The 15122-nt window shown below is 41.0% G+C and overlaps 1 protein-coding gene across 1 annotated transcript; it reads right to left on the bottom strand.

The window, feature by feature from the left end:
* Window positions 1-8239: 8239 nt before the first annotated feature.
* Window positions 8240-12663, bottom strand: PROB1 (proline rich basic protein 1). The gene has a single exon (XM_014054083.2). It carries the CDS (start codon window positions 12650-12652, stop codon window positions 8249-8251), a length of 4404 nt encoding a protein of 1467 aa, XP_013909558.2. The 5' UTR covers window positions 12653-12663; the 3' UTR covers window positions 8240-8248.
* Window positions 12664-15122: the final 2459 nt, after the last annotated feature.

Genomic DNA, 15122 nt, shown 5'->3' with positions numbered 1-15122 from the left:
TCGCTGGAACTGGCAGCAACCCAAGCCTGCCACACCACTGAACTGGTTCTCCAGGCATCACCATAGGCGCTGCCATCTTGTTTCTGCGCATGCGCAGAAGAATTTTTATTCCACTGTGCCAGTGGTGGGTTGCAGGCGATACGCCCTGGTACGAGCATACTGGTGCCTGCCGGGAGCACCGGGTACCATTATGGTACAGTGCTTCGGAGGAACCACCCACCCACACGAGCTCCTTGCCTGTAGTTGAGCTCTTCGGCGCTTCCACGCACACAGCGTATGGCACCTGCGCGACGCTCCACCAAGCAGCTGGAGCATCGCAGAGATGTCAAGGGGGCTAAGGACGCTTGCATGTGCTGCGGGCGTGTGTGCGCATGCATGTGGGGGACACCGGGCCCTGTTGCACCATACCGGTTGCACCGGGATCCAGAACCCAGTATATAGCGGGCATTAAGCATGCACCCATGAGCAAACCGGCAGTAGTGCCTGCCGAAACCCGCCACTGGATATGCTCCACAAGGCTGATAAGTAAATATATAACACCCCTGGCAATACCTCTTTACCTATATAAAGTCTTTATTATTAAATTACAATATTCATTTCAGTTTTCATATATTATACCTAGTTACATACCTTGTGCATTTTTAAAAATTTCATGGCTATTATTAAGGATAAATAGTACATTGTAAAAACTTAAGAAATATTATAAACATTGCATGATGTCAGTAATTCCTCTTTACACATCACAGATAGAAGGACACCCTTCCAGACACTGAGCTTGTTCAAGTATATCCCAGTACTGTAAAACAACCATCGGGTGTTTAAGAAGAACATTTTTTTCATTAGAAATTATCATTAAAAGCCCTCCAAGCCAAACATATACAGTAAATGCTACAAAATGATGATCTCTTACATTCACTCCATCAGATACAGACTTTATCCAAAAGCTAACTTAAAAGCTCTGTTTGAGTCATAATCATTAAAAAGTACTTTGCACCACAAACCAAGTATTAATATAAAATTTAAAAAGAAAGCACAAACAAGAATCGAGTATGACATATGAGATTGACAGACATAATATATTATGATATTATATGCTTTTGTGGATCAGTGTCCAACTGAGATGCATCAAGTGGATCTTCTTTTGGCAAATATATGGTGCAGATTGGTCTCAAAGATTGTGAGAAAGAAGTCTAGCAGTTTATATGCTGCAAAAGATAACCTTCTGTACGGATATTCACCTGCTCTTCAAGGTAATCTATTTTGGCTTTTTGCTGCAGGCATGCGGACAAATCCTGTTCCCGATATCCTTTCATGCCTGGCTGCCAATATAAGGTAATGTGGCATATGAAATATGAGGGTGTTGTTGTGTGTCTGGCTGTGGGGCTTACATAGGGAGACTCCTGTGTGCTGATAGGGTTCGCTTAAAACTCTCTTTCCTAGCCTTTTGCAAAATATTGCTCCTAAAACACATAGGGTTCTAACATAAGGGGGGGGGGAATCCAGTGGTGCCTGGATTCTTGATTAAGGTTGCTCTATTTAAAAAATCACCTTTCACATTAAATTAAAAACAGAAGAACTTTTCAGGATATTCGGGATTCAGATGTTTTATTTTCAATACTGATTCTCTCTGGTTCTCACTCTCTTCCCCCCTTTCTTCTATATATTACCTTCCCTTGACTCTTACTTCTAGAGAAAGGCTCCAAAGGCACAACAAGCAACCCTAACCCTTTGCTCCTGTGTGTTGGGAAAGCAGTCCATGTCTTTCTTCATCTTGCTTGATGGCCAAAAATGAATGCTCATATATCTCCTCTACCTTCCTCTTGCAGAATTTGTAAGCCATAGTTCATAGTGAGGGTGGTTCTACATGGAATGCTTATTGTCCAATAACTCTAGGCAGCTCCTGCTTGGTACCTGCTAGATCAGTGTCATTCAAACTTGCTAACTTTAGAATATGTTGAGTTCAACTCCCAGAATTCTCCAGCCATAAAGCATGCCAAGAAAACTGGAAGGACAGAGAGAGAGAGAGGGGGGGGGGAGGGAGTGAGGGAGGGAAGGAGAGAGAAAGAGATAAAGAGAGAGAGAGAGATGGAGGTGTAAACTCATTAATTTAAAACTGAGCATTTGAAGTTAGCATTACTGCACAAGTCTTGGGCTAGTATTGTCATGGGAATACAAGTAGTCCCGGACTTACAATAAAAACTGAGCCCAAAATTTCTGTTGCTAAGCAAAACAGTTGTTAAGTGATTTATGCCCCATTTTACAACCTTTTAGTAACATGGTTATTAAATGAATCTGGCTTCCCCATTCACTTTGCTTGCCAGAAGGTTGCAAAAGGTGATAGCAGTAGCAATAGTACTTGCTATTGAATATACCACTTCATTGTTCTTTACAGCCCTCTCTAAGCAGTTTACAAAATCAGCATTTGACTCCACAATCTGAGTCCTCGTTTTACCGACTCAGAAGGATGGAAGGCTGAGTCAACCTCAAGCCCACCTCGAACCTGTCAGGATTGAACTCCAGGCACTGGGCAGAGTTAGACTTCAATACTGCATTCTAACCATTGCACCACTCTGGCCCTGATCACATGACCCCGGGATACTGCAATGTCATAAATACATGCCAATTGTCAAGCATATTAATTTTAATCGTGACAGGGATTCTGCAACAGTCATTAGTGCGAGAAATGATCATGTCACTTTTTCTGTGCTGTCGCAACTTTGAACAATTACTAGACGATGGTTTTAAATCGAGGACTACCTGTATAGGAGGAGGGGTGTCATCTCACTCTGTTGATGAATCTATATTTCTGTCTGTAATCTTCAAAAATTATTCTGTAACTTTTCCACCTTTTCCCATTTGAGATACTTTTGTGGGGCAAAGAAAAAATGTGGAAGAAAGAGTAGAAAAACATACAACTGGCTAACAATCTTTAGGCCTTTCATCTAAAACTGCTCCATTATCCTAGGTCTCCTTACTAGTAATCCATGTTCAATGGATTCCCTATCCCATCTTCTTCCTTATCCAAATTCACTTTCAATTTTGTTTTCAACCTGCATTTGTGTTTTTTTTTAACATCAGGAAAAAAAAGTCAGTTCAGCAACAAATAGTAGCGAACTACATATTTCCAGAAGTTTAGGTTAGACTTAAGCAGGAGACATGACTCATCTAGATTAGAATCGTTATCATAGACATGAACGAAGCTTCACACACAACAGAGCAAGGAATTGCAAAAAAGTCAATGCACTTTGAAGTGGGAGTTGAAGTCCTCCAGGCTAAAAGTTGCCAAGGTTGGAGACCACTGATTTAGATGGTTGAGATGAAGAAGCCTAGACTTTTGGAACTTCATTGTCAAAGTCTCCAACCTCTTTTCATTTCAAAGTGAAACCTGGCAGGTTACTTGATGTCTAAGGGAAGTGGCTGTGATATGATTACATAAAAGCTGTTGGTTCCGGCCTCACTAAAGCCAATTCAATTGTGCAAATATTGATTAAAAGATGTACTCAGTCAGACATGTCAAATGAACCAGAGGTAGAGATGGACCCGAATTCCAGTTGCTTCAAGAATCCTCGTATTTATAAACTATAGTTTTCTCTCTTCGAACAAGACCAAAACAAATGTCTTCCTCTTGGTTTAGAATGTAGAAAAAAAGATTCACTATCATATTGGACCAGAGTAAATAGTTAATTAATGTAACCTAGCAACAAATTATGCTACAAGCAATAGCTATCATCTATTTTTTACAAATACACGAACATTTGAGAACTGGGATGTAAGCTTGCTTCAGGACAGCTGAACAACATCAAACTCTGACATATTACTTGTACTGACTTGCTTGTGACAACCAGACACCAAAGATATTCTCTCTCATTTCAGAAGAAGCTTAATGTTACAAATTACTGCGCAGAAGAAAATTTCCCTTTCCAGCAGTGACGTGATCCTTGGGTAGCCTGATCTGCTCAGAAACAGATAGAAAGGAGAGAGAGAAATAGAGATTGATAGTTAATAAGGGAAAGACTTCAGGTTTGCAGCTAACTAGGAACACATTCATACCACAGTGTTTCCACCAATTGGGAACAAAAAAAATTTCTTCATTTCTCCTAATCTGAAATGCAGAGAACAGCATGAACGAATCACTGCAATCCTTCAAGCCAACCAACCAGTAGGAAAGTAGAACCCCTCCCCCACTCCTTTTGCTGGAGCAGCAAAAAAAATATCTTGCATTCTCCACTTTATTCTAAAAAGATGTCAAATAAATTGCCAGTGCTCATCCCAGCATGTACTGTGTGCAATTTTCTAGGCATCTGCAAAAAGTCCAAAAAACCCCAAAAGCTTGTAGCTAGGTTTCTTCTCACATTAAACTATTGTAATTATTTACCTTCTTAGGTAAACATTTATGATCTTACTTTTCTCTAATTCCTACCTCTTGCTTCTATCCATTCATAGAATTTATTGCAAATCATATAATATTCTGTATCTTCTTGATCTTTAATTTTAAAGGTTAATCTAACCATTTCAGCACAGTCAAAAAAAAATTCAAATTACAGCCTCCTCTGTAAAATCTTTTGCTGTCTGTGATTGTGAAAGAATAGCATGCTGATAACTGTGCAACCGTGTGTTGTTGTTTTCTTAGTAATATTATAGTTGCACCATTACTGTGGTATGAGGTTGACTGGTTTGAAGTTCAGTGTGTTGTGCAAACACAACCAACAAACACTCATGACCTTGAACTAATCTAACAGAGACACTGCTCTGAATGAATTTATGGGATTTCTTGAATCACTTTGCCACCTTAGTGGATTCCAGATCAAGGCATGTGGTCAAGGATGATAGGAGTTCTAGATTCACATCTTAGAGACCAATCTTGGAGAAATCTGGTCAGAATAATTTGCATAACTATTAACCCAACTATTTCTGCTTGTTGTCCCTTTAGAAGTTCCAAAGGAGTGGCACAGGCTGGGCCTCCCTCCTTGAGTTGCCAGTTGGCAGAAAATCTAAAAGAAAACAAAATATCCTGTGTCTTAGTTCCCATCAGTCAATTGATGGGCAAAAACTGGCAGGATCCTCACAGTGCAGAGAGGAAACATTAATCCCTTTCTGTGTCCAGTAAACAGGACAGACAACTTTCCACATCAACGCTCAGTTCAGAATAAGATTAAACCACCATCTGATTGATTTTGTTTTGGCAAACAGGTGGTATGAAATTCCTGCTATGGTTTGCTGATCATAGTTTATAGCATTCGTGCAAAGATATGCAAACAGAGACAAAAGTCATATTTTCAGCCATCTTTTTTTCTTTTTCTAGCACAAGGAAAAGTCAGTGGGACATAGAAAAGGTATATGATGATAAATAGAAAATCATGTTATCTAGATCACTTATGTCCATTTACAAAATAGAATATAGCTAATAAGTGCCTCATCTAGAAGTTTCCCTTAGAATTGGAGAAAGCTGCCTCTTAAAGGCTAGGCTGGAACAAATGTTACAGTTGCAAGCAGGCTAAAGAAGAAAGCAGTTTAATTGAAAAATAAGAAGTTATACCTTTGTAACATACATTAATAGAGAAACTCTTGAGTACTTAGATGGCTACAATGAGGTTCATACACAATGCTAAGCCATACAACATCCAAGTTTATACATATACATGCACACACACACACAAACACACACACACACAAACTTGGATGTTGTACGAGTCCTTACATTATGATTTGTAAAACTGGTTTTATGGCCTAATATGCTGAATGAATGTGTTTGATAAACCATTATTGTGTAGCCATAGCTTATCATGAGGGCATCAACCCATTTTTAAAAAAGATCCAAAGAGGTGCACCTTTTTCAGGTAAATCACACCGAGGGAAAGCAACATTGAATGAAATTATATTTTCAAAATTGCAGGGATCAGATATGCTTAAAAACTTTCTAGGTCTTATCTAGACAATTGCAGGAAAAATTACATTTTAAGAGTACAAATCAAGAGAAGGAACTAGAGGTGTATTTGTAAATGTTGTGGTTGCTTCCCTCCCCTCATCTTCACCTTCAATCTTTTATTTGATTCTGGCATGACTTTGCTGTCTTTAAAAGCTTTACTCTTTCAGAAACACTGCATATTATTTTCCTTATCACTGACATGTTTCTGCCCATCATGTAACTTTGCACGTAGCTATACATTTCTATTAAGTGGAAAAGGCTAGACTAGTAAAGATTGTACTATTGTCGAGGTTTTGTGTCCTTATTAGGCATTACATGGAAGGGTACAGAGTTGGGAAACCTGAAGAGAAGACCAAAGCAGGAGTGGAGGAATGAGAACCCTTTGAAAAGACACATACTGGGGAAATGCTTTGCAAAATTTCTCTTATTACAGTGTTGTGATGAGAAAAACTAACCTCATGGAAATCTGGTCTCTATGTTATTGTACCAAAAAAGGCTGGGAATTAGAATAACATAGGAACGAAAGGCAACAAAAAAAGGAGAGAGTGATTTTATCCCAGAGTCAGTAAATGTGCTTATTATTATCTTCTTACTCTAGTTTGGCATTCTAGCCTTTGATAAAAACCTTAAACTTAAACCTTAAATTGTCTACCACGGATCTCACCCAATTCCTAAGAGGTCTGTAAAGGGGGCATACATACATACATACATACATACATACATACATACATACATACAATAAGAATGGATCAAAGTAAAGAGTGGCAACAACAGATTTACTTCCACTTTTTATCAACAGCAGTATTTTTCCTGTTGAAAGCAACTGGCATTGCTGCTACTGGAAGAGGCTGTCAAAGGAAGAAGAGCTATTTTGTCTTCTCTACTCTACAGGCAGCATAGATGGCCTTTAATCGGAGAGCTGTCAGATATAGTCTGAAAACTCGGGATGATCATGAGATTGCAGCAAAGAGGGTTTTATGTGTTTCTTCACTGACAGCTAGATTTTTACAGCCCAGAAGCGATAACCCTTCTTTACCTCCTTATTCCCAGAGGTTTAACAACATCTGGTAATCACATAGCAATATGGTCTGTCTCCTGCACATTCATAATCCTGGAGAAATGGAGATATTAACTGCACCTGCCCAAATTCTCTGTCCTACGTAATTATTATAGGAGCAGGCATGTTGCCTGCTTCTGTGCTTGGTTATCCTATGTTGGGCATCTTTCTCAGATATGAATTCATCATTTGGTTTCATAAGCTACAGTTTGCTTTTTAATTATGTTAAGGCAAAACCAAATCATGAAGTGTGAAGCCAGATTTTTACTTGCTCACTTTAATCACACATAATTACCAAGCCTTCTTCAACGAACTCTCTCCTGTCCATTGTCCATTGGCGAGGATTAGTCTGTAGTATTGGCATTTGTAACATAGGCCTTCAGCACTAGCCATGAAGAAGCTTCAAGTATCGTGATGTCATCATAAAAATGACACTATCATTTGTGTGATGATATCCTTGCACATGTGGTGTCACACATGATACCTTTTGCCATCTCCTCACAAATACACCCCCCCTTTTTTTAACCATTTCTATTGTGCTACTCACCAAGGCTGAAGTCACAAGATTTGTCGCTCTCGTACAGAGCTCTGGCAAAGATGAAGCTCAGGGGTTGATCCAAGCCTTCTCTCAGGTTGTCCAACCTCACGTGGTCTTCGGTTCTCATAACAAAGCTTTACTAATTGACTGAACTCTAATGGCAAAAGTGGAATACCGGTAAGAAACAAGGGTGTTTGTAACTATTGGTGATTTGTCCATAATATTCATAAAACTTGACTGAATGAACATTTCATTTCTACAGAAGAGTCAAAGGTTGTTAACAACTGGATTCCTCAGGAGCAGGATCAACCTTAGAATACTGAACTTTATAACATACTTCCAGATACAAACTGAGAGCTGTAAATGAAAACCTTGTAGGCTGATCCTGGTCCTTCCGTTGGAAAAGCCTCCCAAAAACCTCATTGGGTTCTGTTGGCACCAGAATGTGGTGTATTATTGACAGAGATGTTTGCATAAAAATACATTTATCAAGGAAGTGAAGTATGTTCAATGAGGCATGATTTCTCACTACCTCTCAAATCCTTCAGAACCCAACAAATTAATGAACTGAACAAAAGGCAACCAACTTTCCTGCCATGTCCTTTTCCAAGATCCAGGCAAAGAGGTTTGGCTTGACATTTATGAGAAGGAGAAGAAAAAGAAGGAGGATCTGAAAAGAAACCACAACCCAGTTTTTTGCAGAAGTGTTTGTTTGTTTCATAGCATGTCACATCCTAGGCAAAGGACCAGAACTTGTAGACGGAGAATATAAAACTTGGCTAGGATTAGGACTCGAATTCATCCCAGTGGGAATATAATATAAACTTTCCATATAGTTGCCATCAGGAACTGAAGGGGCTTCATGCTTTGCAAAATGGTTAAAACCATCACTAAAGTTTGCATTTTCTTGAACGGGCGGTTGGTCTTGGAGATCCAGAGGGCCAGGTGGTGCAGGTGGAGGGGGAAAACCCGGACATCCAGAGTAGGTCATGTAAGGTTGCCCATAACTTCCTGGATTCATGACCATTGATGGAAAAGCCGGTTGGTAAAGTCCACTGTGTGACGGCAGAGGAGCTGGTGGTATTAACACTTCAATGTATTGCCCTGTCTCTGGGTCATAAAGCATCTTCAACTGAGGTTGTCTTGGGGATTCTACATAATAGCATTTTCCACTCTCGGGGTCAACCAACATTTTTCGGTGTGCCTGTAGAGGAGCAGCAAAATGTCTTGTTGGGCTTGGAGCACTTTTACCCAAAGGTGAAACTCTTTCATTTCTTCTTGGGAAACTGGGGGACTCTTCATGTCTTAAGGGGAGTTGTCTAAGGCATGGGGCAGAGTATATCACATTATCGGAGGGAGTTTTCTTCTCCATTTGTCTTGATGGGAAAAATTCATTGCTCATTTTATTTCCAGGTAGGTCCACTCCTGGCTGGAAAGAAACGTTGGAGGTGAATGAAGTGTTATCCATGTGCAGAGGTGGAGACAGCTTAGGGTCTTGCTCAGATGGATGTGTTTTCACAGGAATAGTTAAGTAATTTGTGTTGTCAGCTTGGGTGGTAGAAAAATACTGTTCATTTGTTGCCTGGTGGCTGTTATTAAAATAATCACATCCAGAGTCGTGGATGTTTTCACCAGATGTTTTTGGGGTAAACATTGAATTCGACACAAGCTTGATTCCCTCCATATACTCTCTTGCTGTTAATGGATTATCTGAAATTATACTTTCTGAATGTATTCTGTGGTGTCCATCTAAGGGTTTTCTGTCTTCCATTGCTGTTGTTTCATATATTCTATCAACATATTGATTATGTGCCGGAGTTTGCATCTGCAAATTCGGAGTATTTATGACTGAAGCTCGGGTTGCTTGTGGGTATCTATAGTTTTCACAGGAAGGAAGAGATTCAGAAAATATATTTTCTTCTTTCGAAAGGACAGAATAATCTTTACCGTCTTTGGGACCCACTGTGAGGGTCTCACAGGATCGATGTTTCTGATAGGGCAGTTCAGCTTCTTGCACTTTGCAAGAGTCCAGCATGAGACTTTTAGTTGAACGATTATTCTCTCTCATTGAGATTTCCTGGACATATGCCGATGGTGGAATCACAATGATCTCAGATGAAGCAACAGCTTTATTTTCTCTGTGATTAAAGTGAGGCCAGGTTTCTTTGTTTGTCCTATCATCTACTGCAGAATAACCCATACAGGGGAAATAATCAGTTGCTGTTGTGTGTGGCTGCTTGGAGATAGAACTGTTCACTTGAATATTAAGCTGAGATTCTTTCTTGGTGGGGGTGGAAGCAGGTCTGACATTTAATTCACTCCGCTCACAAAGTATTGGTTTCTTTTCAACTGGGGGCTGAAATTCTTTATTTTCGACAGCTAACTTCTTGGACTGAATTGTAGTAATATGCACCCCAGATTCACCTATTGCTGAACATTTGTTTGATAGCATGGGAGGAAAATGGTCCCTGGACTTCCTTGTACTGGCCTCCTGGAGAGAAAGTGTTGACATATCTAAGCCTTCAGGTTGAGCTTGCTTTTTCTCCTGCGCATAACTTCCTGCCGGTACATAGTCTTTCCTACATATTGAAGTGCAGTGTATGAAGAGAGGAGAGATGGTAGCGGATTCCTTTGGAAACCAAGTTAAGCTGTCGCTTTCACTTTTTTCTGCACTAGAACTCTGGTCAGCACTGGAACCCTCTGCGGATTTAAAGCCAAGGTTGTAAGTCTCATTCACTATTTTTCTAACGTCTCTGGATTGATGTGTCCTTACATTCCCTTTGTCTGGCATGTGAGCAGTTCCCTCGGTGAAAGATGCTTTAGGACAATCGAATCTGCCAGTGTTGTGGAATTTGCCAGAATCTGGAATAATGATTGAGGACAGTTTCATGCTCTGAAATGTCGGCATCCTCTTGATGGCGAAACCTCTGTCCCAACACGTGTGCCTAAAGGCATTGGGAGCCCTGTGCTTATCCTTCATTTGTGGGATGAGTTTCATTTCTTTAGTTTTGGATACGAAGGTGTTCCTAGGGGTATCTTTGGGCACCGCCAGGCTTGAAGGTTTAAAAGGAAAGGTATCTTCTTTTGAATGCAGGGCCTTCTTTTGCTGGATAGCTCGCTGCTTCAGATTTGGCCATGGCTTTTGGGACTTTGCAAATTTGGGAACCAGAGGCAAGGTTTTGGGGTCATCTTGCATGGCCTCAAACACGGCTCGGGCTCTCCAATATTCCTGCCTTTCCCCTGAGGCCTGTTTTCTGATGTTGCTCGATTCTAGCACATTCACCCCACCTTTTGCTGAGACAGGGAGTCTGTCCAATGGAGCGTCTTCTTGGTACTTCATTCTCTCATTCAGCTCATTAAATGTATTTTTCAGCTTGTAAACATTCTCTCTTAGCTCCTTATTAAGCACAACTCCCTTCGTTGGCCTTAAGGCATTTCTTCCGCCCTCACTGATAGCAAGAGGTTCAGACCGCTCGCTGGTGGTGGAATGGCTTTGCACATCCTCGGTTGAGAAGCTGCAATCGGATTTGGACAAAGAACTTGACTTGCCTTCCAAGCTATCTCCCTGGAGATCAGTACTGATGGAGGAAGGTACCGAAGAAGGTGAACTGTCCTGGATGGAAGCTTGTTCCATTTTAATCCTTTGCTCATATTGCAATTTTTTAGCTAAGACGTTTTTCACTAGATTGGAAGCAAGCTTGGTTTTGCTATAAGCGTTGCCTAGAGAAGATGCTTTTAGAAACTGCTTATAATTTATCCGAAACTCATCACTAATACTCCTCCCCTTTGCAGACGGGTCTTTCCTTGGCTGTGTGAATGACTGCACGGGCGCAGGCTCGCCAGGAACACAAAAGCCCATCTCCTTCTTGTCCTTCCGTCTCAACTGGATCTGGCGTTTGGGCACCATTCTCTTTTTAGACAGGCTCTTTTTGCCATCCGCATTCTCTTGTCTGAGATCAATGCACTCAAAGTGTTCCTTCCCCAGGACTCCACTGAGCAGTTCTGTTTCTGGGTCTTTGCCTGGTGGTGGGAATGGCCAGTTTCCTTTGCTGTGGCCAACCACCATTGTTTTCCTCTGATCACTGCACGGCGGCCACCTGTTCAGTCCATTACAATCTTCTGGCAAGGAATTGGACAGGCTGGATGACGTCCCATTACTAGAACTATACATATCTAGATAACTGCCTTGGGGACACGAGAGGCTCTGGAAAGACCCAGCGGTGAGCTTTTCCACTTCATTATCAGCCTCATCGGAATCACTCAGAACACTTGAATTTTCAACAAAATATCTGGGGCATGCCAATTTGCTACTTACAGGACCATGAGGTCGACTGCCAAGGCTGCTCTTCTTCAGCTTGCGAGCACTGGGCAACATTTCCTTGGATTTATCAGCACTGAGTTGTGCAGAATGATCCAAGTATTTAGATCCGCTGCTGTCTCCTGGCTGCAGCCTTGGTGTGACTAGACCCATTCCACTACTGCATACTGGGTCTGAGCTATTATTAGCTTTGATTGACGTCTGAACCTGTTGGCTTTCTTTACCACTGGAACAGAGTTTGTCTCTCCAGTTTTGATCTTTTATAGCACTGGGGAGGTCTGCTTGCAGGCTCTGTACTCTTGCCCCTTGGACTGGCATTGAGCCTCCTAAAGTCTTGCTCTTATTTGGGGGGAAATGAACTTGGATGTCTCCAGAAGTTGCAGAAGAACTATTTCTTTTCCCTTGGTAAGCATTGCTGAAATCATTCAAAGTCCTGTGTGGTTGCCTGGCCGTAGCTGTGGAGATTCTGCTTTTGCGAGCAAGTTTTGTCTGATCTGCAGAGAGGATCAACATTGCTTGTTCGTATTCCGCGTCACAGTAAGTGCATTGCATGATACGATCCCCCCCAGCTTCTTCCAAATATTCAATACAGTCTTTAAAACTCTCGGCCTCTTCTGAGCTTGGTGCTGAACGATAAGAGCTAGAAGTGTCGGAGGTACAATTGCTAGAAACATGGCTCTCTTCTTTCTCCAGGGTAGAATGGACTCTGCAGTTGTAGTTTCTAAGCTCTTCTTCATTCGCTCCAACAGGCTGAGAAGAAAGTGGGCTCTTACTTGACACGGAGGAGAACATTTTTGGTGCTGTGGAGATCATATGAGTCTGTAATGAGACAATAGAAGACTGGATCCTTTTTTCATCCTGGGTGCAGCTGGGACTCTTCCCACTCAACCCTGAGAACTTGATCTCCTAATTGAAGCTCAGGTTCCACCTCCACTCCCCCTGCCTTTAATCCCCTCATGAGAAAAAAGGCCAAATCCTTGGTTAGGTCATGTGGCTTTGCAAACCGTGCCGAGAAAATAGAAACACACACACACATACACATATAAACAGTGTGCTATAAAAACAGCATATAAACAAAAATATCAGTGCTACCTCTGATTGCTTGTGTGTGTGTGTGTGTGTGTGTGTGTGTGTGTGTGTGAGAGAGAGAGAGAGAGAGAGGGAGGGAGAGAGAGAAAACACTATCACATGTCAATATGCAATAGCTGGTTTCAAAATGCAACTTACTCTGAAATGTGAATGCTTTGCAGAACACCTTTTGCCCATAAATATAATGAGTTAACATAAAATTACAGTAACCACCAGAATCTTCAGCTTGCAATCCAATTAAAGAAATGTTAGCCTTTGAATTGTGTTAAGTTTATCTACATACAGTTGCATTAAATAGTAGTGAGAAAAAGGGGGGAAGTATCTAGAAAGATGTTGTGGGATAATTAAAAAAAAAACCTTCTAACTTTGTACTTATATAACTGAAATGTCCATGAATAAGGTTATGAGTCAAGGAATTCTGTTGTACAGCATCCACTGTATTAGCAATTCATCCTAAAGATGAATAGTCTGGCTAGTCTAGTGTAAAGAAGGACTGGGATGACATAATAGCAATGTTCCAATATTTGAGGGATTGCCATAAAGAAGATGGGATCAACTTATTCTCCAAAGCACCTGAAGGCAGGACAAGAAGAAATGAATGGAAGTTAAGCAAGGAGAGAAGCAACCTAGAACTAAGGAGAAATTTCCTAACAGAACAGTTAACAAGTGGAACAAATTGCCTTCAGAGGTTGTGAATGCTCCAACACTGGACGTTTTTAAGAAGAGATTGGACAACCACTTGTCTGAAATGATATAGGGTCTCCTGCTTGAGCAGGGGGTTGGACTAGATGATCTCCAAGGTCTCTTCCAACTCTGTTATTCTATTACATCTGAAACCCAGTACATAATTCACTCCACTTTGTTTTCTCCATCTGGTGATTCTTCATGGCAATGAGTTTGCAGAAACTCATTGTCGTTCTCAGCCCTTTCTCCTTCTCCTCCTCAAATCAGCCAATTGCTCAGTTTTGACTCCACCAATAAATCTACACTGCCAGGGTTCACTTTAATCTTATTTCTGAGGGCTCCATGAAATCAACAAGTGCCCCTTCTCTCTCCTGTTACACATCAAAAGTAAAACATAAAAAGGCCTCTTTTGGGTTGTTCTATTAATGTACATGATTATGTGCTGGTGAAAGGGAGCTTTCTGTCAAATGGGCTTCCATCTGTGAACCATGAGGAGAAAAAAATGAGTGTAAAGGTTGATGAGGAAATTGGGTTTCTGACAGTGGTGGGATTCAAAACTTTTTACGGTTCTGTGAGTGTGGCTTGGTGAGCATGGCATCGCTTGGTGGGCGTGGCTTGGTGGGCATGGCAGGGGAAGGATACTGTAAAATCTCCATTCCTTCCCCACCCCAGGGGACAGTTACTGCAAAATCCCCATTTCCTCCCAATCAGCTGGACTCAGGAGGCAGAGAACAGATGGGGGTAGGGCCAGTCAGAGGTGGTATTTACTGGTTCTCCAAACTACTCAAACTTTTTACTACCGGTTCCCCAGAACTGGTCAGAACCTGCTGAATTCCACTTCTGGTTTCCATTGGTTATTACAGCCACATAAGTAGCAGCCCTTTGCTTTGCAGTAAAAGCAGAAAAGAGATCATTGCATGAGCCAGTTTGATTTAATGATTAAGCTACAGGTCTAGAAACCAGGCGACTATGAATTCTAGTCCCAACTTAGAAATGAAAGGAGGCTGGGTGATTTTGAGCTAGTATTCTTTTTACTCTTTCAGCCTAACCCACTTCACAGGGTTGTTATTGTGGGGTAAATTGAAGGTGGAAGGAATATTAGGTAAGTTTCCATCTTGAGTTAATAATAAAGGTGAAATAAAAAATATAAAATCTAATGACGGACTAAATCTTAAACTCAGATAGTAGATGGTTGGAATATGGCTGTTTTTGCATTATACTTTGCAGCTGATTTAAAAGTTGTAAACTGCCTAGCGTATAGCTGGGTATCAGGTGGCATTATTATAATTATATTATTATAATAGGAGCTGCAGTGATAAGAATGCAGTATTGCAAATTAAATCTGTCCACAAACAAGAGTTCCGGACCGGCTCAAGGTTGACTCAGCCTTCCATCTTTCCAAGGTCTTAAAATGAGGATCCAGATTGTTGGGGCCAATATACTGATTCTGTAAACCACTTAGAGAGGGCTCTAAATCATTATGAAGTGGTGTATTGCTATCATCTGGTGA

This window comes from Thamnophis sirtalis, unplaced genomic scaffold (genome assembly GCF_051295495.1).
Source record: "Thamnophis sirtalis isolate CommonGarterSnake01/CBP01778 unplaced genomic scaffold, rThaSir2_p1.2 scaffold_5, whole genome shotgun sequence".
Lineage (NCBI taxonomy): Eukaryota > Metazoa > Chordata > Lepidosauria > Squamata > Natricidae > Thamnophis > Thamnophis sirtalis.
The sequence above is the reverse complement of the archived record's forward strand: the minus strand, read 5'-3'. Positions and strand labels throughout refer to the sequence as shown.

Bases quoted from the DNA above. Each gene is read 5' to 3' on its own strand.
- PROB1 (XM_014054083.2), bottom strand. From the start codon at position 12,652: ATGATCTCCACAGCACCAAAAATGTTCTCCTCCGTGTCAAGTAAGAGC.